This window comes from Carcharodon carcharias, chromosome 4, assembly GCF_017639515.1.
Source record: "Carcharodon carcharias isolate sCarCar2 chromosome 4, sCarCar2.pri, whole genome shotgun sequence".
Taxonomy (NCBI): domain Eukaryota; kingdom Metazoa; phylum Chordata; class Chondrichthyes; order Lamniformes; family Lamnidae; genus Carcharodon; species Carcharodon carcharias.
In genome coordinates, this window is record NC_054470.1 from 128,589,631 (window position 1) to 128,615,723 (window position 26,093).

General features: G+C 38.8%; 1 protein-coding gene across 9 annotated transcripts in view; it reads right to left on the bottom strand.

Annotated features, from left to right (window-relative positions):
• ppip5k2 (diphosphoinositol pentakisphosphate kinase 2) overlaps positions 1-26,093 on the bottom strand; it is a 210,519-nt gene that overhangs the window by 30,550 nt on the left and 153,876 nt on the right. For 5 of the 9 annotated variants that reach the window (XM_041185638.1, XM_041185636.1, XM_041185635.1 and 2 more), the window contains exons 25-28: positions 24,237-24,410; positions 21,238-21,307; positions 18,970-19,032; positions 9,100-9,240 (exon numbers count right to left, since the gene is read on the bottom strand). In XM_041185638.1, coding sequence (XP_041041572.1) covers positions 9,100-9,240; positions 18,970-19,032; positions 21,238-21,307; positions 24,237-24,410 — 448 coding nt within the window. Of the gene's footprint in view, positions 1-9,099; positions 9,241-18,969; positions 19,033-20,962; positions 20,986-21,237; positions 21,308-24,236; positions 24,411-26,093 lie in introns of those variants that run through there. The other 4 variants (XM_041185640.1, XM_041185637.1, XM_041185642.1 and 1 more) reach the window with 4 other exon arrangements.

Consider the following 26,093-nt stretch of genomic DNA (forward strand, 5'->3'; position numbering starts at 1 on the left):
GGAAAGTCAAAATGCAATCCATCAGAGTCAGCAGGGTTTTATGAAGAGTAAATCATGTTTGATTAATTTGCTAGGGTTCTTTGAAGATGTGTCAAGCAAAGTAGATAACGGGGATCCTGTAGATGTAGTATTTCTGGACTTCCAGAAGGCCTTTGATAAGGTGCCGCACAAAAGTTTAATACACAAGATGAGATCACACAGAGTTAGGAGTAATATATTAGCTTGGATACAGGATTGGCTAACCAACAGAAAGCACAGTGTCGGGATAAATGGATCTTTTTCTGGATGGCAAGCTGTAATTAGTGGGGTGCCACACTGATCAGTCCTTGGGCCCCAACTATTTACAATCTATATTAATGACTTGGATTCAGGGATAGAAGGTACTATAGCTAAATTTGCAGATGACACCAAAATAGGTGGGAAAGTAAGCTGCAATGAAGAAATAAGAAATCTACAAATGGATATGGATAGGTTAGGTGAAGTGGCCAAAATTTGGCAGACGGAGTTTAACATGGATGAGTGAGTGGTTATCCATTTTGGTCAGAAGAATAAAAAGGCGACTCATTATTTAAATGGAGAGAAGCTTCAGAATGCTTCAGTGCAGAGGGATCTGGGTATCCTCGTGCATGAATCACTGAAAGCTAGAATGCAGGTACAGCAGGTAATAAAGAAGGCAAATGGAATTTTGGCATTTATTGCCAAAGGAATAGGGTATAAAAATAGGAAAGTGTTGTTGCAACTGTACAGGGCATTGGTGAGACCGCACCTGGAGTACTGTGCACAGTTTTGGTCCCCCTTACTTGTGGAAAGATTTGTTGCATTGGACGCGGTTCAGAGGAGATTTACTAGATTGATTCCAGAGATGCAGGGCTTGTTTTATGAGGAGAGATTGAGCAGTTTAGGCCTAAACTCGCTAGAGTTAGAAGGATGAATGGAGATCTAATTGAGGTACATAAGATGCTAAAGGGGATAGACAAAGGAGACGTGGAGCTCTTGTGGGGCATTCTAGAACGAGAGGCCATAGTTTTAGGCCAAGGGATGGTAGATTTAAATCAGAGATGAGGAGGAATTACTTTTCTCAAAGGATCGTGAACATGTGGAATTCACTACCTCACAATGCAGTGGATACTGGGGCGCTGAATAAATTTAAGGAGATAGACAGACAGACTTTAAATTAGTAATGGGTTGAAAGGTTATGGGGAGAGGGCGGGAAATTGGAGTTGAGACCGAAAAGAGATCAGCCACGATCATATTGAATGGTGGGGCAGACTTGAGGGGCTGAATTGCCTACTCCTGCTCCTAGTTCTTATGTTCTTGATAAGATTAGAGGGAGTGGAATTCTTAAAATGCATCCAGGAGAGCTTTTTAAGCCAGCATGTAGAAAGTCCTACATGAGAGGGGGCACTCTTGGACTTAATTTTAGGGAATGAAGTCAGGCAAGTGGTAGAGGTATCAGTGGGGGAGCATTTTGCAGATAATGATCATAATTCCAATAGATTCAAGGTTGTTATGGAAAAGGACAAGGATGAGACAGAAATCAGAGTTCTAAATTGGGGGATGGCTGATTTTAATAAGATCAGATATGATTTGGTCAGAGTGGACTGGGAGCAGCTAATTTTGGGTAAATCTGCGTCAGAGCAGTGGGACTCATTCAAGAAGGAAATAGGGAGAGTGCAGGGCCAACATATTCCAATAAAGACAAAGGGTGGGACCAACAAATCCAGGGAACCCTGGATGTCGAGGGATATACAGGGTCGGATAGAGAGAAAAAGGGAGGCGTATGGCAGATTCCGAGGGCTCAAAACAGCAGAAGCCCTTGAGGAGTATAGAATGTGTGTGTGGTGGGTGGAACTTAAAAAGGAAATTAGGAGAGCAAAAAGGGGGCTTGAAAAAATAGTGGCAGGTAAAATAAAGGAAAATCCAAAGTTATTTTACAAGTACCTTAAGTGTATAACTAGGGAACGAGTAGGGCCCAAAATGAATACTGTGTCGGTGTCCACAAGTGAGAGGGACGACGTGGGTATGGAAATCAGGCAGAAGGACTGTGAAATAATTTTTTAAATTAGCATGGAAAGGGAGGAGGTTCTAAGTGGTCTGGCAGGCTTAAAAGTAGATAAATCTTCAGGCCCAGATTAAATGTATCCCAGGCTGTTGAGTGAGGTAAGAGAGGAGATAGCAGGGGCATTGGCAATAATTTTCAACATCTCTCTGGCCACAGGAGAGGTGCCAGAGGATTGGAGGACAGCCCATGTGGTACTGTTATTCAAGAAGGGAGGAAGGGATAAACCAGGGAACTACAGGCCAGTCAGTCTAACCTCAGTGGTGGGGAAACTATTGGAAGCAATTCTGAGGGACAGAATTAATCTACACTTGGAGAGGCAGGGATTAGTCAAGGACAATCAGCATGGTTTTGTTAAAGGGAGGTCAAGTCTGACCAATTTGATTGAATTTTTCGAAGAGGTGACCAGGTATGTAGATGAGGGCAATGCATTTGACATAGTCTATTTGGACTTCAGCAAGGCTTTTGATAAGGTCCTGCATGGAAGACTGATAATGAAGGTAAGAGCCCACGGGATCCAAGGCAATTTGGCAAATTGGGTCCAGAATTGGCTGAGTGGCAGGAAGCAGAGGGTGATGTTCGAGGGGTGTTTTTGTGACTGGATGCCTGTGTCCAGTGGGGTTCCACAGGGATCGGTGTTTGTGGTATATATAAACAATTTAGACTTGAATGTAGGAGGGTTAATCAGTAAGTCCGCGGATGACACAAAAATTGGTGGGATGGTAAATAGTGAGGAGGATAGCCTTAGATTACAGGAGGATATAGATGGGCTGATCAGTGGCAAATGGAGTTTAATCCGGTAAGTGTAAGGTGATGGGCTTGGGCAGGACACACAAGGCACGGGGATACACGATGAATGGTTGGACCCTGGGAAGTACTGAGGATCAAAGGGACCTTGGTGTGCATGTCCACCGGTCCCTTAAGGTAGCGGAACAGGTGGATAAGGTGGTTAAGGAGGCATATGGGATACTTGCCTTTATTAGCCGAGGCATAGAATATAAGAGCAGGGAGGCTATGCTGGAGCTGTATAAAACACTGGTTAGGCCACAGCTAGAGTACTGTGTGCAGTTCTGGAATCCGCATTATAGGAACGATGTGATTACACTAGAGAGAGTGCAGAGGAGATTTACCATGATGTTGCCTGGCCTGGAGAGATTTAGATATAAGGAGAGATTGGATAGACTGGGGTTATTTTCCCTGGAGCAGAGGAGATTGAGGGGGGGACAGGATTGAGGTGTATAAAATTGAGGGGCATAGATAGGGTAGACAGGAAGGAACTTTTCCCCTTGGTGGAGGGATCAATAACCAGGGGCATAGATTTAAGGTAAGGGTCAGGAGGTTTAGAGGGGATGTGAGGAAGAATTTTTTCACCCAGAGGGTGGTGGGAATCTGGAACTCAATGCCTGAAAGGGTGGTAGAGGCAGAATCCTCATAACATTTAAGTAGCATTTGGATGTGCATTTGCAATGCCATGGCATACAAGGCTATGGGTCTAGTGCTGGAAAATGGGATTAGAATAGTTAGGTACTTGTTTGACTGGTGCAGACTCAATGGGTCGAAGGGCCTTTTTCTGTGCTGTAGACCTCGATGGCTCTATTATTTACAGTATTGTAGTTGAATACAATTCTGCTGCTGCTGATGGCCCATAATGCTTATGGATGCCCAGTTCTGTATCTATTCTATTTAGCACACAGTTAGTGCCACACAGCACAATAGAGGTTATCCTCAGTGTGAAGATAAGACTTCATCTGCGACAGGTAGACCGTTGAGAACGAAGTCAAGTAGGTTTTTCTCCTCTGTCAATTCTCTCACTATTTGTAGCAGGCCAGTTCAGTCAGCAGTGGCATTGCTGAGCCACTCTTGGTGATGGGTGTTGAAGTCCCCGACCCTGAATATATTTTGTGCCCTTGCTACCCTCTGTGTTTCATCTCTAAGTGGTGTTCAACATGGCAAGAGTACTGATTCATTTGCTGAGGCAGGTGGTAGGTGGTGGTCAGATGGAGGTTTCCTTATCCATGTTTGATCTGATGGCATGAAACTTTATGGGGTCTGGAGGCAATGTAGGGAACTTGCAGGGTCACTCCCTCCCAATTGTCAGACAGGACATACCTAGTCATTGCGATGGAGGGGATTGGGACACTAGCTGTAAGGTATGATTCGGTGAGTGAGACTTTGCCAGGTTGTTGCTTGACTAGTTTGTGGGACAGCTCTGCAATTTTGGCACAAGTCCCCAGATGTTACTGATGAGGATTTTGCAAGATGAACTGGACATGGTGTACCTTTGTCATGTTTGGCGTGTAGATCAATGTTGGGTGTCCTGTTCGGTTTTATTCATTTTTGATTTTTCTGCAGTGGTTTTATACAACTGGGTAGCTTGATAGGCTATTCCAGAGGATGATTAAAAGTCACTTGGCTGTGCGTGTGAAGTCACATGTAGCTCAGACCAGAGAAGGACAGTAGACTTCCTTCCCTAAAAGGTGAGTTTGTGCAACAATCTGGCAGTTTCATGGTCACCATTACTGAGACACCTCCAAATCATCTTTGACATAGGGGAAACTTTTTTTTAATTATTTTGTCATCAAAATTTAAGAGAACGGGTGCTCAGCAGGACATGGTGTCAGCAAATGGCTTAGGCACAAACAAATCTACGGGATAACAAAAACCTGATGGCTGCTAAATGTTCTAAAGCTCCAAGTACAAGTCTGCAGGGACCTCTCATCTGGTAAATTGGGAACGCTAATTCATAAAGTTAATTCTTGGCAAGGTTACGAATCTTGGTTGTCTTATTGTTCTGGAAGTTATGGGGTCAATTTTGAACCTTCTTTTAGCATTTATGTATCAGGTTTTCTATGTCAATGCATTTCTAAAATACAGGAATGCAGGTTTTCAAGAAGACACAAACTCAGTATCTTGGCAGAACACCAATCGCTCTGATTTAAAGCATTTATGCAGCAGGTTCTCCACATCTATTGCTGTCCTTGTCCAAATTCAGCACAGATTTGTATCTAATGAATAAATTCTACTCAATTAATCTGATCACTGGCTAACCTCATTCAGAAGAATCCATTTTCCCAACAATCTCGACTGTTGAATGCTATCCTTTGGAGGTACAGCATTTTTGCTCAATTTACTAACATGCCAGGATGAAATATAGAGTACTGTAAAAGTAGTCTCCTGCATCCTGATACGGACAACTAGATATATTACAATCGCAGAATTGTTACAGCACAGAAAGAGGTCGTTTGGCTCGTTGTTTCTGCACTGGCTCTCCGAAGGAGCAACTTATCTATTATTTATCTAATGCCACCTCCCCACCCCCACGCCTTCTCCCTGTAGCCCTGCATAATCTTCTTTTTCAGATAACAATCCAATTTCTTCTTGAATGCCTAATCGAACTTGCTTTCACCACATGCTCAGGCAATACATTCCAGATCCTAACCACTTGCTGCATGAAAAAGGTTTTCATGTCATCATTGCTTCTTTTGCCAATTATCTTAAATCTGTATCCTCTTGTTTTCAATCCATCCACCAGTGGGAACAGTTTTCCCCATCAACTTTGTCCAGACCCCTCATGATTTTGAATACCTCTAACATGATTTTGAATATCCTCTCAACCTTCTCTTCTCCGAAGAAAAGAGTCCCAACTTCTCCAATCTATGTAAATGAGTTTCCTCATTCCTAGGACCATTCACATGAATATTTTCTGCATTCTCCCTAACAGCTTCACATCTTTCCTGAAGTGTGACACCCAGAACTGGGGGAGGGGGGGGGAATTTTGTGGACACGTGGGTGATTTCGCCTGATGTTGGTCAGCCAGCAAGAGACCTGCATTGCCTCTTCCGAGAAGGCCTGCCTGGCATTAGGTAGCTCTCAAATTCTTATGTGACCACTGGCAGGCCCTCCCTGAAATCAAGGATCCTGGGGTAGAAACCTCACTCGAGAGCTGCTGGCCAATCAGAGGCTGGCAGCTCTTTTGCTCACAAGCGTCACTGGGGAGGCAGTGACGGCTGTGGGAATAACAACCACTGGAGGCCCAGGATTGAGAAGCAACCCAGGCCAGTGGTAACTCATGGGGGGTAGAGGCATTGGGGGGTGGGGGGGGTGGTCAATAACAAGGGCAGGGGAATGGTTCCCAACTGCCCCCTCCCTTTCCGATGCTGATCCCTCGATCAGACACCGAGTGCCTTTGAACAAGGGTCACCCCCATGGGAGACCACAAGCAGCCTGCACAGGTTTGCTCATCTTGCTAACTGAGTAGCGACAGGCCTGCCCGGCATTGGGTTAATACTAGCAGCGGTGGCATGAAACCCCCAAGTGGTCATTAATTACCCACTTAAGGGCCTCAGGCCTCAATTGTCATCTGGGTGGGAAGTCTGACCACTGGCCTTCCTGCCTCGGACTTAATTTTAGCAGGGTGTTCACCTGCCACCCTCCCACCTGATTAAGTGCACTCACTGCCTCCAAACATGCCACCAGGGAGGGCATAAAGCTCCAATAACCCAGTTGAGGCCAAAACAACGTTCTGTACATTAGCATAACTTCCTTGCTTTTAGACTAATGGGCCTATTAAAGCCTAAGATACCGTATGCTTTATTAACCATGTTCTCAATCTGTCCTGCCACCTTCAATGACTTGTGCACACATACACCAAGGTCCCTCTGCTCCTGCACCCACTTTGGAATTGTACCCTTTATTTCATATTATCTCTCCATGTTCTTCCAACTGAAATGAATCACTTCACACTTCGCTGCATTAAATTTCATCTGCTGCTGGTCCAACCATTCCACCAACCTGCCTATTTCCCTTTGAAGTTCTACACTATCCTCCCTCACAATTCACAATGCTTTCAAGTTTCATATCATCTGTAAATTTTAAAATAGTGTCCTGTACGTGAAAGTCTGGATCATTTATACCAGGAAGAGCAAGGGTCCCAACATCAAACCCTGGGGAACTCCAGTCCAAAAGATATCCATTAACCACCACTTTGTTTCCTGTCATGCAGCCAATTTGTATCATGATGCTCTGCCCCTTTTACTCTATGAGCTGCAACTTTGCCCACAACTCTGTCATGTGGCACTTGATCAAATGCTTTCTGGAAGTCCATGCACACCACAACAACAGCATTAGCCTCATCAGTCTTCTATGTTACTTCTTCAAAAAACTCCACAAAGTTAGTTAAACCTGATTTGTCCTCTGTACTGGTTTTCCTTAATTTTGTCCCAGGTTATCATTTCTAGAAGCTTCCCCATCATCACAGTTAAACTGACTAGCTTGTAGATGCCAGGCTTATCTTTACACCCACTTTGGAACAAGGGTGCAGAATTTGCAATTCCCCAATCCTCTGGTATCACCCCTGAGTGTAAGGAAGATTGAAAAATTATGTCCAGTATGTGTGCAATTTCCACTCTCACTTCCCTCAGTGTTCCATCCAATCCTGGTACCTTACCAATTTTAGGTACAGATAGACTATCCAATACTACCTCCTTCTCAATTTTAAAACCTTCAAGTGTCTGAATTATGTCCCATTTCACCATGACCTGCTCAGCATTTTTTTTTGGTGAAAACAGATGCAAAATATTAATTTAATATCTCAGTTACACCCCTGCCTCCATGTGTAAATCCCTTTTTTGGTCCCTAATCAGCCCCACTCATCCTTTTACCATTTATATGCCTAAAGACGACTTTTGGATTCCCTTTTATATTAGTTGTTAGTCTCTTTTCATATTCTCTCTTTGCTTCTCTTCTCCTCTGAACCTTCTACATTTAGCCTGATTCTCAGTTATATGGTCCACATGACATCTCTCATAAGTGCACTTTTTCTTCTTCATCTTTATCTGTCTCCTTTGTCATCCAGGGAACTCTGGGTTTCTTTGCCCTGCCTTTCCACTTCATGGGAATTTACCTCATCTGTGCCCAAACTCTTTTCTCTAAAGGCAGCCCGTTCAGTTCCCGTTTTGCCTGTCAACCTTTGAATCCAATTGATCTGGGCCAGATCTATTCTCATCCCACTGAAGTTGGCTTTCCCCCACTCAATTATTCGTATTCTGGATTGTTTTATTTCCTTTTCTATAACTAACCTAAATCTTATGATATAATGATCACTGTCCCCTAAATGTTCCCCTACTGACACTTGATCCACTTGACCCAAGTAATTCCCAAGAACTACGTCCAGCAGTGCATCTTTTTTTGTTGGACTGGACATATATTGTTGTAGAAAAATTTTCTTTAACACATTCTAGGAACTCTTTCACCTCTCTAGCCTTTACACTACCAATATCCGAGTCTATATTCGGATAATTAAAATCTCTCATTATAATGACTCAATAATTCTTGCAACTCTCTCATCTCCTTGAAAATTTGTTCCTCTACATATTTCCCACTGGCTGGTGGCCTATAGGCTACATCAAGCAATGCAATTGCACCATTTGTGTTTCTTAGTTCTAGCCAAGTAGATTCAGCCCTTGACCCCACTGGGACATCATCTCTCTCCAACACTGCATTATTATCCTTAATCAATACTGTTACCCCTCAGCCTTTCCTTCCTTTTCTGAACACTTGGTATCCAGGCCTACCCTTGTTTCAGCCAGGTCTTTGTTATTTCCACATGGCAATCTTTACTGGTAAGTTATCAATCTTATTTACCATAATCCACACATTCACATACATGCACAGTAGCCCTAACCTTGACTTGATTACCTTCCCCCATACTCTGAACCCACCTAAGAACTTATTAGATAGGAGCAGACTAAGAGGAAATAATATGGAACTATTCCCTTCTCCAATACTGCCTGATATTCTAACTTTGACACCTTATTCCATGTTATATATGGTGCCCACCATCATGCCAATTTAGTCTAAACTCTTCCCAACCACACTAGTGAACCTCCCCAAGGTGATATTTCTACAATGTGAATGGACTGAGTGAGTGGTGAGCTGCTAGGTAGTTAGAGTTAATCAGGTTTCCGTTGTTCTGTCTTGACATTTAATTATCTCTGGCATACTGCAAGTTAACACACCAAAGTACTAATTAGCAGTCTCACCTGAGGATGTAGGAGGAGCATCAGAAAGGGCATTGCTTTCAGGTATCGATGCAAGAAATTCATCCACTTGCTTCAAAGAAAGTGCATTATGAAGGGTTTCAAGGGGGCAAATGGAAGGCACCATCGAATAAAGCTCAAATCCTGTAAAGGAACACTTCAGACTTAACAACAGAAATATAATACAAATTTATTAACAAATGCATATACATGTAGTATGTACTGTGTACACTCATGCAAAGAAGCACACAAAACACTTCAGGCATAATGAGAACACTTATCTCCTACATTTTGTGGTACATCATCTAAAAATAGGTTATGCAGGTCCAAGGTCTCCGATCAAATGCCAAGACACCATGCATAACTATTAGGATTTTTGTTCTGATCTATTTGATTTCTCTTGCTGTTACCATTTGAAACAAGGGGCACGATAAGGGCTCCACCGTTATCCTTCACGTTAAGACTACTTTTTACAACCACATTTCAGTCAATAGATCTTTTAATTATTTAACCAGTGTAGAAGAATTAAATTTACACATGCTTTTCCATTTGATAGAAAAATATTGAACATAAGGTCAGTTACCTAGAATTCTCATATTCAAATTCCAAGCTCCTTGGATTATCTTTGCACGTTCTCGTAAAATTGAAAGTGAACAACATAATTTTGAATTTTCATAATTAGCTAAAAGGTAGTATTTATTTATATTCATCAACACTTTAAATGAGTGAATAATGCTACAAAACAAATGTTTAATCATCTAATATATAGAAATCACAGTAGCTACAGCACAAAAACAGGCCATTCTGCCCATTATTCCACTGTTTACACAGCACATAAAAAATACAAAGCAATGCATCTTTCAGGATGGAAAATTACTTCTTTAACATTGGGATGAATTGTGCACTAAGAAATAGATGCACATAATAAGTGGAATATCAATTCGGAGAAACAAATAAAAAGATCCTCCTTAATCCTTGAACGAAGGCATCCTTCACACACCTTGGGAACTGACTAACGAGCCTAGTGGACAAATCTTGTAAATGGCAAAACAATCATTCCCTTCACAACCAGTATATAGTGGTTACAGTGTTTACTACCTAAAGGATGCGTTGCAGCAACTCGCTAAGGGCTCTTCAGTAGCACCTTTCAAACCCACGACCTCCACTATATAGAAAGATAGGGCAGAATTTTGCTGTCGGTGAGCAGGGGGCGGGGCCCGCTCACCAACTCAGGATGACGTCAGGGGGAACCCCCGACGTCATATTGGCCCATTTAAATTTTCAGGAAGGCAGGAGCGCAGCAAAATCAGCTGTGTGCCCGCCAACCTGTCAATGGCCAATTGAGGCCATTGACAGGATCAATTATACAATTAAAGGACCTGCCCATCCAACCTTAAGGTTGGCGAGCAGGCCAGTAGCCCCGGCAGGCAATAGAAAAAACATGAAACCTCATCCACCAGTGGGATGAGGTTTCATGCAGGGTTTAAAAAAATTTAATAAACTTATTATGTAAATTGTGAACATGTCTCATCTCATGTGACATTGTCACATGAGGGGGACATGTTAAGGAATTTTTTTTTTCTATTTTTAATATTTTTCAAAGTGTAAGTGATCTCCATGAGGCGGCACAGGAAGTGCATTGCGCTTCCCACCGGACATCACGTTGGGCGGGCCTTTATTGGCCAGCCCACATAAAATGGACGCTTCTCCGGCGGGGATTGGCTCCCCGCCCACTGGAGATTGGGTCGGGTCAGCCTGCCCGACAGGCAGAAAATTCTGCCCATGAGGACGGGCAGTGCATGGGAAAACCATCACTTCCAGGTTTCCCTCGAAGTCACACAACATTCCTGACTTGGACAAATATTGCTGTTCTTTCATCATGGTTGGGTCAAAATTCTCAGATTTCCCTACCTAACAGGAGTGTGGGAACACAGTTAAACAAGATGTTTCTTTGCAAGTATAATGAATTTCTTAATCCTCATCAAATGTATTCATATCATTAGCTTTTCAGCATCTCAGATTTCCTTTCCAAACTACAGAGTGCTATTTTAGTTTGAATTATTATAGGTTCAGCTTTTTATGGGTAAATTATAAACAGATGCAGTTTGCCATTTAATGAGCGCCCTGCTCAAAACAGAAAATCTGCAGAACAGTGTTTGCTTTAAGGGGAATGATTGAATAATGGGAACAGTTTTCTCATGAAGTATAAATTTTCTTCCAAATCAATCAATCTGGGAATGTTCACTGATAATTCAGTAGAGGTGCCAATGGTTGAAAGCTACAAAAGTCAGCATATGACCAATTTAAGACATGACATATAATAACTGCAACATTGTTGAAATGAACGAGTAATTTTGGAGCTATGGTTCTCTAAGCTTTCCACCATTAGGTCTCTCGTAGACTAAAAGATGACTGATTGCTGCAAATAACCAACAACACAATTATTGTTACATCATGCAACTACCAGGATGATAGAAGGCAAATTAGAAGAACTGTAGCCTTCCTTTGCTTAGCTATTTTCAGAGATTCTGACCAAAATTTTAAAAAATCAAATTGTAAGAACTACTTTATTTTAAAGGCGCAGTATTGATAAGAAAAATGGTTCACGTAAATATATATTTGTGCCATTTACTGGTGTTTTGCAAGAGATCAATATTTTGAAGTACCATAGCACCAGAAAATTAATGCCTCAGCTAAAACGAGAACAAAACAACTGTGGACCCCAGAGAGAACGAGCTCAGTGAATTAAGTGAGACGTAGCAATTAACAGTGGGGAAAAAAACCTAATGCTAGATTCAGCTCAACCCAACATTACTGAATCATTTTTACTACTTGATGACTTTAATGATGATTTCCGACAGAAAAAGGCCAGTGTATGTAGCTCTAATGTACTATTCAACAGATAATAATGCACAGATACATTTGAATCAAAAATATGATTTAACATCCAAACTTAGTTTAATTAAATATAGCTAGAATTTATGAGCCTATTAATTATCAAACTGCTGTAACAAGAAAAACATTTACAATCAGTCCATAAAATTTATAAACGATATAGCTAAGATAAAGGAAGTGGTGCACAATAAAAAATAGTCCAAAATAGGATCAAGCTAAATATACATCACAACAATTTCTACAATAGAAAAAGTTAATTTTAAAAAAAATCTCATTGAAATTGTATCTTTTTCCCCCAAGTATGACTGCTTCCTCTTCTCTTCAGTTCTTATATAATCAAGCCTGATTACCTTATGGTTTTAAGTTATGGTTTCCAAGATGCCCTCCTGTCCTGCCGTTACCTATGTGTCCCACTTAACTTCCTAGACTAAATCAAGCACAACTTGAGGTGGTTTTGAATTAGCGAAATATTTATTTTAAATTCTGTGTAACATACTGCAGCAAATATCAACTATTATGCACCAGTGAAATACATTTACAGCAGCAATTTTGTTGAAAAATATAGGAAATCATGATTACGTTCCCCCTAAAATTTCTAAATGATTTTCTAAATAACTGGCAATATCACTTGGAAGCTTACAAATAAGATATTGTATTGTGCTAATCGTTTGCACTACATATAGGAGTATTTGCTTACAAAAGTAGATATTTTTAGACAGCATTTTATTAAAAAATTGTAATTTTGCAATGTTTTGCCTTTTTAAAATAATATATAAACATTGAACATGTCATATGACAAATTTATACAGTTTATAGAAACAAGACCTTATTCTAAAGAACTCCATTGATATGCCATAAAAGATCAAAACACTGCAAAAACAAAACGCAACAGCATCAAGAACATGAAAAGTAGCAAACTTCTGTTGGCAAATATTAACTATTTTTACTTTGTTAAAGATATAGAAGAGGAAAAAATATTTTAATACTTTAGCTGTCCACTATAAAATTGACAACTCAGCTGCTGTACTGACAATATTGTGTGAAGTATTTCTACTGTTTTCTTCAAAAAAGAATCAGTGCTGTTACATGGTTTTCTCTTAAAGAGAAATGCATCACCACTTTACATCTTAAGTAAAAATAACGCAAATGTTTTAATAAATATCTCAGTAAAAATAGATGTTACATTTTCTTAGAAGTGAACTGTGCCAATATGACAAATTACAAAGAGAGAATAATGGAGTCCCATGAGCAAATTGCAAGGTATTAAGCCAACTGAAGGTCAGGATACCAGAAAAGACAGTTTATTAGCTCTTGTAAATCAAGACCACATTATCTTGAACTATTTTAATGCAGGCACCACTTCATTTAAAATAGAAGGGTTAATAATTTGCTAAAATAGTGGACAAAGAAATTTCATACAAACACATTAAATATTTGTATGCTAATTTAAGGGATGTGTTTCAATAAAGTTCAGTATTACAACATATCCAAAGTTAATACAGTTAATTTACATCAATTGTAAATTAAGTTGTAACTGTCACTGCATTTGCAATAGCTGATTTTTAAAAAAAAACTAGTTTTAACAGGGCTACACGTTAAGACTGGGCTAGGTAAATTATTTCCCAAATTGCGAAACATGGGTAGATAGCTATTGGATCACTGCCACATATGTTTGCTCTTGGATAACTGAAGAATGATCATATATTAGCTAAGTGCCAATGAGGAAAATACTTGCTTTTCCTCTGTTTATTTAATTATTTATTGAAAGTAGCACATTTTGGGAAAAGAGAATGGGAACATTTCCAACAATTTTCAAAAGAGAAGAGAGAAATCTAGGAGTACGGAAAGGAATGTGTTTAAAACTGGGATTTCTGGAGGAAAAGTACTCAACAAAGGAGTAAATAGGATTCCAGATCTAAAGATTATTACAGATTTATCAATAAGAAAATAGTAAACTAACCCATTTTTCCTATAGTCTGTAAAATTAAAGATGTGAAACTACATATAAATTAGTGGTTCCTAGTTAAGAAAAAACTATAGTTGAACAGCAGTTTAAGGCAACAGGGTAAGGTAATATAGGGAGTAGCGTTTGGCACAACACTAATGTATAAGACATGTTAGAAAAGTATTTCAAGGGCTGTGTGAGGGACTAAACCTCACCCTGTCTATTTTTAAATAAAATGTACAAGGAGAAATGCTCATTGCTATCTCCAAAAAATTATAACTGGACGAACACCTAACACGGCTGAATCCATGTTTGTCCGTGACCCTCAAACAAAAGGAGCTACCTGGCAGTATTGGAGAAACTCACACCTCATTTTTTCTTAAGAACCATTAATGACACATTGTGGACTGCAAAGAGCAAATATGAAGAGAGTTATACAATGGCAATCTGCATTTCATAATCCAGGTTGACTAACAGGAGTCTGTTCATCTGCTAAGACAAACGGCCCTTCAACTTTCCTTCCAATTCTTAATTGTTGAGACATTCCACAATCTTGGGGACCCAAACGAGGTATACATATTCCTTGTCAAAGCCAGAGTGGAGAGGTGGAAATCATGTGACATGGACCTCTAGTTTGTGGAACCAGTAATATTGCCATGTTGTACTGCAAAGTTAGTCTGCCATTTTATCATCTAATTAGTAGCATCACAGATATGGAGCTCTGGCCCAGGTTGGACACTTGGCTCTATCTACACTGCTTTTACTGGAAAAGTCTCTATCATCATGTACCGGACTGATTCATCTCTGCATGCCTATCCCATAGCGTGATGACAACACCACTGGAAAAGTGAATTAACCAGCATCAGTTTTCAGTTCACAGGCCTCAGTGAAGGAATACCAGGGCTTCGATTCTGGACTCGAACCCACGTGAACCAATATTTCTTTTCCCTGTGGTCTCTGCACTGTAAATCTTTCTTTCTCAATCCCACTTTTACTGTATGAATGCGCAGGAGGCAACATTGGAACCCTCCTCCCATGTTTTGTGTGTGTGCAAATAAACAAGCCCTTTGAGTTCATCCTATCTTGAGTTTGCTGTGGGGTTATTCACAGAAATTGGATTATACCAAAACCGAGGGGGTGGGAAATATGCCATTACTTATAAAGGGGGAAGGAACTCAAAAACATCATTCTGTTTACTGACAGCTGGTGAGAGGAGAAATTAGTGCTGTTCAAATTAAGCACCCTCCTGTCCATAACAGCTGTTTGTAATGAGGATTAAGGGGCAAAGTGTTTGATGAATCTAAATACTGAGCTTCCAATCAGCAGTGCCAAGCCTACACTTGTAACTACAACAAAAGCTTGCATTTACAAAGCGCCTTTCACAAACTCAGGTCGTCCCAAAGTGGCTTAAGGCCAAAGAAGTATTTTGAAGTGCAGTCACTGTTGTAATATAAGAAATGTGGCAGCCAATGTATGTGCAGCAAGTCTCTCAAAATGACTGGAATGTTTTGGTGATGTTGATTGAGATAAATAATAGCCAAAACACTGGGAAGAAATCTCCTGGTCGTCTTTGGAATAGCGGCATACGATCTTTTATGCTCACCTGCAAGGTCAAATCAGGCCTTGGTTTAACATCTCATCTGCAAAATAGTGCAGAACTCAGACTTTGTGCTCAAGTCTCTGGAGTGAAATGTTAACATTGCAAATGCTGTGAATGCGTACTTTATTTGTGATTAAGAGCAGTTGATATTAACTGGGGAAAGGTTATGTTTCCACCTGTGGAGTTGAGGAACTGTGTTGAAGGGAAAAGTAGTCTGCAATTGGGTTTATTCACAAAACCTAGTATAACACATGTTGAAGACAGGCTGGCTCCAGCTTCTTCCTTTGCCAGATGGATGTTCAGCAACTTAACAATCATGACCCACCAACTGAGAGGCAAAAGTGTTAGCAGTAAACCATGGCTGCCACCTTCTAAATTACACCATTTTAAATAGATGTCGAAGTACTTTAACATATACAATATACCTAATAAATCACCTAACATTTCAAGAACTTACTGATTTTGAGGGTAAAAACCATCCTTTAAGAACTGACCATCTTGTCAGAATTAGCCCATGACCTACCAAAGTTGGGTGGTATCGGGGAAGTACAGAGAATTGGCTAGAAAAAGTTTAAAAACTTAAAAAGGAGAATACACTAGAGATGATTTTACTCCCCTGGATGATAAGAATTCCTTTTTTTCGTAAAGGTTGGACAAAATGAGGAAATTTGATTATTAATTTAGCAAAACTATATTCTTCTCAAATTTAAAACAAATCTGTTCAAGCCCAAGGTACAATGATTACTAAGCATACGACAACAATTTGTATTTATATAGTCCCTTTAACTTAGTAAAACACCCCAAGGTGGTTCACAAGAGCATAATCAAATAAAATTGACACTTAGCCATATTAAGGGGTATTAAGGCAGATGACCAAAAGCTTGGTCAAAGAGTAGTTTTTGAGGAGGTAAGAGTATTAAAGAGGCGGAGAGGTTTAGGGAATTTCAGAACTTAGGGTCCAAGCAGCAATCTCAGTAAGATTGCTGAAGGGTTCCGATTAAAATTGAGGATGTTTGAGAGGCCGGAATTATAGGAGTGCAGATATCGGACTCTGTAGGGCAGGAGATTACAGACATAGGGAAGGATGAGGCTGTGGGGGGTTTTGAGAATAGGGATGACAATTTTAAAATTAAGGCATTGTTTAACTGGGAGTGAATGCAGGTCAGCAAGGACAGGGTTGATGGGTGAATGGGACTTGATACAAATCTCTGCCTGCATCTCAACTTGTATGATCTCAAGTTTGGGGAGGGAGGAAGATGGGAGGCTGGCCAATAGTCAAGTCCAGAGGTACACGTGAGGGTTTCATCAGCAGTGAACTGAGGCAGGGATGGAGTCAGACCATGTTATGGAGGTGGAAATAAATGGTCTTAGTGATGGCAAGATTATGTGGTCACAAGCTAACTCTGGGGTCAACATGACACCAAGAATGTGAACAATCTGGTTCAGTTTCAGGAGTTGCCAAGGAGAGGAATGGAAGTGAGGGAATGGAACTTGTGGCAGGAACAAAAACTGACTGCTTCAGTGTTCCCAATATTTAGTTGGAGGAAATTACTGCTCATCCAGTACTGGATGTCGGACAAGCAGTATGACAATTTAGAGACAGTAGAGAGGTCGAGAGAGGTAGTTGTGAGGTGGAGCTGGGTGTCATCAGCATATAGGTGGAAACTGACACATTGTGTAAGTGACTGTTTCCAGATGATGTCGTCGAAAAGCAACATGTAGATGAGAAATACAAGGGGGCCAAGGGTAAATCCTTGGAGGACACTAGAAGTAATGATGTGATTACAAAAGCTTTTTAGAAAATTGAGAAAGGTGGGCCAGGACAGAGGAGGCCACTGCCAACTTTTGTCAAGTGTGTTTGAGCTGAAGCTTCATTATACAAGTAATATTACTCTATTTTAGTTTCATCCATGTGTTTTGCTGCTTTAGGAAAAGGGAAAACCAAAAAAACTCAGACACATCAGTACAGTATCAATTTTTAGTGACAGGAATGCCAATAAAACTAAAAAAATGCTAATAAAAGTAAAGATCGCCATCTCTTGTAACTGGGAAGGCAATTAATAAAATAATGTCATGAGTATCTGTGCAAAGACAAGAATAAATTCAACTATATTTTCCCATTCAAAATTAATTTTCTAAATGGATATGACTCAGCAAAAACTTTAAGTCAAAACATTTTTGTGACTGTATGTGATAACAACAACAAAACAGGTAGTGGCCTGTACTTTTTAATGCTTAGTTTCTGTATTACTGGCCTCCAGTGAACACTTGTATAAATTATAACTTATCTTACACACCCACATACACAATCAAGACCAGATGAAAAACAGTGTCATCTGTAGGCACTTTTTATGAGGGCTTTGCACTGGCGCTGAATGCTGACTGGCATAAAGAACTGAGTGTTATAAGCAATTAATAGGTAAGTTAGAGTTTATAAAGAGAGTAACAGAGAACTTGGGTGGGCTGGGAAGGTGGAGATGTCATAATTAAGGTCATAATACATGCACTGTGAAAGAGGGCTTCATGGACCAAGTTGTCTTTTTTCATTCCCAGCTGTCGCATAATCTAATGCTTTTTTTGTCCGTCAATTCCCTAAGCTGATTTCTAATATTTGTACTGATGGAGGTGGACGAAGATCCTAGCATAGGTGAAAAACTGTGTACACAGGTGGGAACATCACTTATAATTGAACCTCTTCTATCTATTATTCTCTCCTCCATCATATGAAATTTAGGATAAACTTTAAAAAAAGGGCCATGACTTTTATGGATGTGAGATTAAAATACACCATGGCACTATTAGGATGTTTAGATACTTTGTAAATGCAATACAGGCATATAACCTATATTTCATATTTGATGTATGCAACACAGATATGTAACTTTAATTTTTACAGGTAAAGCCATCAGCTAATTCACAAAGAATTTCTACTATTCCATCATTTCCAATATTTGTGCAAAATGATTCCTATTTCTTCTAAAACAGAACTAAAATATTTAAATAGGCCTCCTGATTTTCACACATTTCTATGCAGCAAAATATCCCCAAAGATGAATGCAAATGGGTTAAAGGATATGCAATAATAAGTTCAGATTTACAGTAATACTTATTACAAGATGATCTTTCAATAATTTAAAATAAATCCTTTTAACCCTAACAGACTGTCAATCGCACAGAACAAGAACCATTTCCGCATACAACACAAAAATGGTTAGGTATGATATGTATGTTAATGAGAAGGGGAAAAGGTTTAGAGGAAAGAAAGGGAAAAATAAATCATTCTGCAACCCCATGGAACCTATTCCCAAGGGGTGTGTTTAATTGGAGGAGAGGGAAGACAAATGGTATTAAAAGTTTGCATCCAACATTACAAATAAAAAGGGATGAAGCAAAGGATAATCTTTGCAGGAGAGGGGATAAAAAGCAAACATACCATTGGTTGGGTGTCGAGCAAATGAGATAGAAAATCTTTTTACAGCAGAACTGCGTGTGGCGTCTGAGAAAGAGAAAAACAGGTACCTGAAATTTATAACAGCTAGCAGAACAGGGTTTTTAAAAAAGGATTAAAGTTAGGCTGCATGCAGGATTGTTTAAGAGGGAAAAAAATAAATCAGCGGGAGTAAAAAAGTGTCAGCTGTTACAGATCTCTTGGCTAATACTGATTGTTAAGTGCATATTATAATTTAATATTATGCACATCAAAGTAACAAACTGCAAAGACCAATAGATTAAAGCAGTTAGTGATATATATAGGGAGCACTTTGCCATTTCTTTCTCCACCCCCCAATTTCTTAGAAACCCTTTTCAGGTCAACATTGTGCATCAACCACAACTTCAGCAGAAGCATGGATTTACTACCTAATCCAATAAATTAGTCTTGCTTTCTAACCTCACCTAATTAAATTCTTCACCACTGTTTTTTGAATTTTACAAGTTATTGCTGGAATGCAATTTTTCAGTTAACAATTTTCAATAATTATTACTGCAAGTCAAGGCGGTTTTTAATACAATGTTATAGTGATGTCATTTACTAAATTTTACATCTGGGGGGTCCACAGTTATTTGTGCCAACACCAAGAAATAAATTTAAGGGTAAAAACTGGCAACATTTTAAAGCTAAGGTGCATATGTGACGTTGAAGTAAATAAAACACTTGTGTGTAAAAACTGTGCCTGAAGCGTAGATTCGCAATCCATATATGGTACATACTGTGTACAGGCTGGTCCTCCAGGCTATCATGCTTTGGATAGGGAGAAATAGGATTTGGCTATTCTCATCACAGAATTCCACTATTTTTCAAAAAGTGGCTACAGATTCGTCTGTGGTGGTGTGTGCACATACCATCAAAGCAGCCAGATGATGTCAGCTTTTTACGATGCACACGAGCATAATCCTGTAGGTTAGGCGCACTCGAGGAACCCCCAAGCACAGTAGTGCTTAACAGGCCTGCACAATGAGACCCTAATGGGAGTTAGAGAAAACACATACAAACCGGGTGTTCTTTGTTCCAGAAGAGGGATACATGCAGCATGCCTTAAAATTATGACAAGATCGATATCTACTGTTATTAGTAGGGAAAATACATCAACTATTAGAAAATCCTTTATGCAGACACATCAGTTTGTAAGGTACAAATTAAGACCGTCAGATACTGAACAGTTAAATGGTTTCATGTTTAAAAAGCTCTAATAATTTTTCATAGTCTAGGTCATTCATGCAAAACATTTGTCCTTTTCCCCCCTCCATTCCCCTATAAAATGTACGTAGAGATGCCTCAAAAGTATTAGGTTCACCAAGTCAATTCACCAAATAATTGCTCAATTACCCTTTCAAATACTAATGTTCCTGCAAAAAGATTGGTACTAAATTCCATTCATATTTTGAGGGAGGTAATGCACTGAATACTTCACATTTACTTTCAGAAATTTCTCAAAAACTTTAGAAATGTACCATCTTTAATGTAAAATCTGAGTGCCCAAAATAGGAAATTCAAATCTTTTATACTTTATAAAATAGGAAATACAAATCTTTTATACTTTACATAAATCATGAGATAATATGCCTACACCATGCTTTATTCCCATATGCATGCTAATTGTTCAAATATTAATCTAATCTATAATTTTAAAAATGTTTGTTTTTGATGATGTATGGCCATTTACAAATTAAATACAATAATTGTCAGCTCCTTTTCAACAAAAGTTTCCAAACATAGCAGTATTTGATGACCTTATCACAGAATCTGTACAAGCAAGAGAGAAAAATAAAGCAAGATCTTACAGCAAATATCAGTTTGGTAAGAAGCCAAGGCTTGTTAGATCAATTTGCTGCATACTCATGCTATATAGGAGTGACTTCACAATTCAATCAAAGCATTACAGATTACTCACATGGTGGTTGAATCTTTCAAATGAGACAGTTTTTAAATTCAACATGTTGCTTTATACATCTGAAACATTTCAATTCTGCATTCACAATTTGCACAACTTTTTTTGAATCCCAAAATAAACACCAAAAGCCATTAAAAGCCAGCACTAAACAATAAATAAAACACTAACATGTTTCTCCTTTGATACCTATAATTCCTTCTAATATCTGCACAGATCAATTCTAAATATTAATCATTTCCTTTTAATAAAAATAGAAGCAGAATTGGTAGAAATCATCATTGTGCAGTTGCCTGTACAGATTCAGCACTTACCAAGTCCAGTGTATTTCTGCTCTGCGTGGGGCCTTCCAATTCGCAAAAGAGGAGTGTTTTCCGCAAGAATCTGCACAGTAATAGTGAACAATGTTTTGAATATTCAAATTATTGAACAGCAAGAACAAAAAGCAGTTTATATACTAAGGCCTGCTTCAGACAATCAGTGTTAATAAGCTGCATGATTAATGTTAGTGGAAACATATAGATGGAGACAATGATAGATCATGCAAAATCCTTCAGCCTGAAATGGGTCCATTCCACCTACAATGTCCTTGCCATGGGATGAACATAGCAAACATTGGATTAACACAGTGGTAAAATAAACATGTGGGGAAAATGTCAATTTACAACAGCAAACAGATACCACTATACTGCTTCATCATTTAATTATACTGCCTCAGTACAGGCAAAAAAAAAGATTTGAGAGAATACATCTTTACTCCATGCAGGGGGTACAACAGTGCTTTTTAGACACTGCACATTCCTGATTAGTGTCTTACGTTGCAGTACCTCTTTTCATTTAAATTGTGTTTTACTTTTGGGGTCCCTACATGTGAACAGTTTTCATTCTTCAGATACCTGCACCATATATTTTTCTCCACCACAAACTAATTTCCTCCAATGTGGCTAGATTCAGCTAAAAATGTTTGTAATCCAAAGTTTGAGCACATATCGTGATCCTCAGCAATAAAGCTATTAATTGGCCAATGGGAACAGTATTTGCTATAAAGGTTTTAATTATATGAATATTTATTCGGATAAATGTGTGGATACTCACACTAGAACAAAAAAATATTCGTACATGATGACAAGATGTTTACTTTCAAGTTTGGACACAGGAATTGGAAAAATTACTGACCACTTACTGAAAATATCTAAACATGTTGGGATGCATTGATCACAATGGCTTTTCACCAATTTGAAACAAGTTATTCCAACTTTTTATAAGCAATAGATCAGATTGCATTGGATTATTAAGAACAGTTTTCAGCTCTGTACTTAGGTATTGTTGCATTGGAGAAGGTTCAGAATAACGAGGCTCACATGATACCTTACTCCATGTGGTGTGGTAGTAAACCACTCAGATTGGAAAGGTCCTGAATTGCATCTCTAACCTGAAATGAACTCAGTCATTTGAAGGCATTGGGGAGAAAGCTAATATCAAGTTAAATCAGGCAGGTTCCTGTTCCTGAATTTTTTGCAGAGACCTTTTTGTTCGCATGTGGACATCAGGGTTTTGTTCTGTCATGGTGCACTCAGTCAAATTAGCTGCAAACATTCACTAGCCCGGTTCACATATAAGGCACCATTTAGTTAAGGTGCCAGAGTTTTGTTTGCAGTGTGGAGCTCGACTCCAACTGAAATTACCACCCCAAAAGAGGGGAAAATTGTAAAAATAAAGTGAAATTCACTGGACTGATTGTTTTCATTGTGGAAAGTCAATTGCAAGGTGACCAGATCCAAGTTTCTAAAATACGGAGGAATGGATCATTTAGATGCAAGCAGGCTGTTTAATTTTGATTATAAATACAGAACTAAATGGCATGAATACAACGCTAAAACTGGATTTGAGTTTGGAAAGAGTTATTACCCTCCCACATATACAGAACGGGGCATATGTAACAGATTTCCACTTAAAAGGTCAAGTTGTGTTAATAATACCTGTAAAAGAGCTGAATGGATATCTGGTTCAAAGCAAGTTTCAAGCTTAAAAGGATAAATACAAACAGATGATCGAGTGCTGACTGGAACATAGTAGTTCCTGAGCTGCTGGGGTCTTAAGAGTTGTGATGCCAAAAGGCAACTGTTCAAGGATGCATAATGTAGGGTGTAAGGTCAAATAGGTAAATTGAGTTTTGCTTGATTTACCTTTGCCTGATAGAAGAACAACGAACTTCAATAACTTGTCAGGAGATTAAATGAGTTGGATAAAGTTCATACCAAGATTGGGTGGCATATGATCTTTGGAAGGAACAGGCTTGATGGTCCCATTGGTCTTTTGCCATTCACATTTTTATGTTAAGTGAGCAAGACAATACAAGGCTTTCCCACTTCCTAGTTTGTAATCTGATTGTCTAAAGTGCTTTTGAGCAATGCTAAATTACAGGGTTTTAAAAGGGCAGGAAGTTCTCATACTAAAAAGGTACCTGGATTTGCACCTGAAGCGCAAGGTGAAAGAACTGGTGCTGGAAAGTGAGATTAAAGTGAGTGGCTAGTTTTTTTTTTCCTCTCTTTTTTGGCCAACACAGACACAATGGACTGAATGGTTCTAAAGCTCAATCATCGACCAAGGTGTACCTTATGCTGCAAAGGCTAGCCTACCAGTCAATTTTCAGTGTATTTATTTAAAACAGGTTATCTACTGAGCTACATCTAATTTGGGAATAAAGTAGTTCTGATTTAGGGGCTAATTTTAACCCAACTCATCAGACAGGAAACAGGGGTTGCTTGGAATGCTGGATTTGTACACCACCAATTATTACTCTTCATTCACTTCAAGGAATAAAATCAGTGGGTGTAAAATCAGCATTGCAATTGATCTCATCAGTTTCCTGATCAATGAGTTAGGTTAAAATTGGTTGCAATATTTTCAAATATATGGAACAATGAAATTGGTACTGCAACATTCAAGTTAATAGAGAACAGACCTGCCACAGTTCTGTAAAGGATAGAATAAAGAAATGCAAGAGCAGCAACCATTCTTGCGTGGATAAGCATCAAAATAGCAAAATATCATTTAATCTGCATGTTTTACAAATACAACTGTTCTAGAATCAAATTAATGTAATAATGTCTGAATAAATAGAATAACTATTCATGCCAACTATTTCCACTTAATTTGCCAATTTAAAAATCTTGTGTTAATTGTTTTATAATCATAGAGCTCAATGTTAAAATTAATAACAGGGGCTTTTAAGACAGACTTGAGGAATTACTGTGAATGTTTGACCAGTGAAAATGGCAATTTTCATAAAAATGAAGGAAAATTGAAAAACCTGTTGCCATGAGCCAAAAATACTTGATGTGAAAGCCAATGATTTGGGGGAGACAGGGGAAGAAGTGATTTGTTCCCCTGATCTGCGTCTTCGACGCCCAGCACCCACACCACTAGTGTAATGCATCCAGGTACCACTACACTCTGGGCTAGACAGACTCAGGGGGCTCTCTTCCTGGAAGTGAGAAAAGGGGGCAAAAACAACAGCAAAGCATGCAAAGTTAGACATATTTAAGACAAAGGAATCAGTAATAGCACTATTAATTGTGTATCATAAGTTATTATGCATCTATTACAACAATAGCATCTGACAACCCCATGGTATAAACACCAGATCAGCCAAAATTTTTAACCTAAAATTAAAATATAAAAAGGTACCCTATTGACATGCATACAGACCATACTGTGTTTTTTAAAAAAATTAATCCATATAGGAGATGCAGGCTTTCTGCAAGCTTTTATTAAAGCAGGGACAGAGGGGAGGTTTCCAGTTTGCAGTGGAGCCTATGTGCATATCAATACAGTAATCAAATACTTAGTTTCGAAGTTAGAGGTGTAAATATAAAACAAGGTTTGACACGTTTATGATCCAGGTGAATCTAAAAACAGCTACATGATCAATACAAAAGAAACACCCCATGCAATTAAAATTTGTAGTACATAATTAATATAATTGCTTCTACTTATCACCTGTAATTCACTTTATACAATCTAAAAAAATAATCAAAGGAACTACTTCAAGCTGTTCATTTCCTCTGTAATTATACTCTGTTTCTAACATGATGCTTAGATATTATGTACACAGGGATGCCCAACCTTTGAAGAAAGGAGCCAGATCACTATATTGCAACCTATGAAAGGGCAGTGTAGACTGACTCAATGCTAAACACAGCTTGAAACTGAATACATTCCATTCTAAATTGACACCAGGCATTGCTCTAGACATTGAAGTAAACAAAGAGAAAGAAAGAAAGACAGAGAAAGAGACAAAGAAAAAAAAGTCACCACTGAGAAGCAAGACCAACTAGAGTCAGAACAATGAGAAGTAAGGCAAAATTAATAACAGTGGGTGGGGGAGTAGCAGGGTCAGCAAGACAATTGAAAAATAAGTCACCCTTTACAGAATGCCTACTTGATTCAAACATCCCATCATTGATGTCCATAGGTAGTACATGGAGGAATTTGTCTGGGAAAATGAACTATAGCCTACAATTGTGCATGGGCACAGCACATCAGATGTAAAGGTCACATGGTACAGATTCAGCCTGTAAGTCACAGGCTGGACACCCATGATGCACACCCAGTATATGCCTTCTTTAATCTCAACACTACAGATAATTTATGATACATACAGTACAGCAATTATCAAATCCTGTTACCAATTATAAGTTTAATAAAACAAGGAATTGAATAAAACACACATGGTTTAATAATCAATAATAAAGAAGGAAATAAAGATAAATGAGAACATTAAAGGATAAAAGTACTATGGCAAATATTAAGTGCGATAGTAACATAGACTATCGTGGAGGTGTGCATTTACACCTTAAATTCAAATGACTGTAAAGCTGATTGAACATTTTAACTTGTAATTATTTGTGATAAACAGATTTCATTAGGATAGAAAATGAGATAAAAACAAAAATAGTTAAAATATTTGATGGAAAAACATCAAAATTACTAATTACATTAGAGCTCCTGGATAATTGAGCGAATAGGTGCTCCTTCCTGGTGTTAATACTTGCAATTCAAATCACGAGTTCCATATATTAGGTTTAAAAATCTTGGTATTACTTCATTCCAACTGATCAAAATTCATGCTCTATAAAAACTAGCATTGGGGCCACAGTGTGCACTT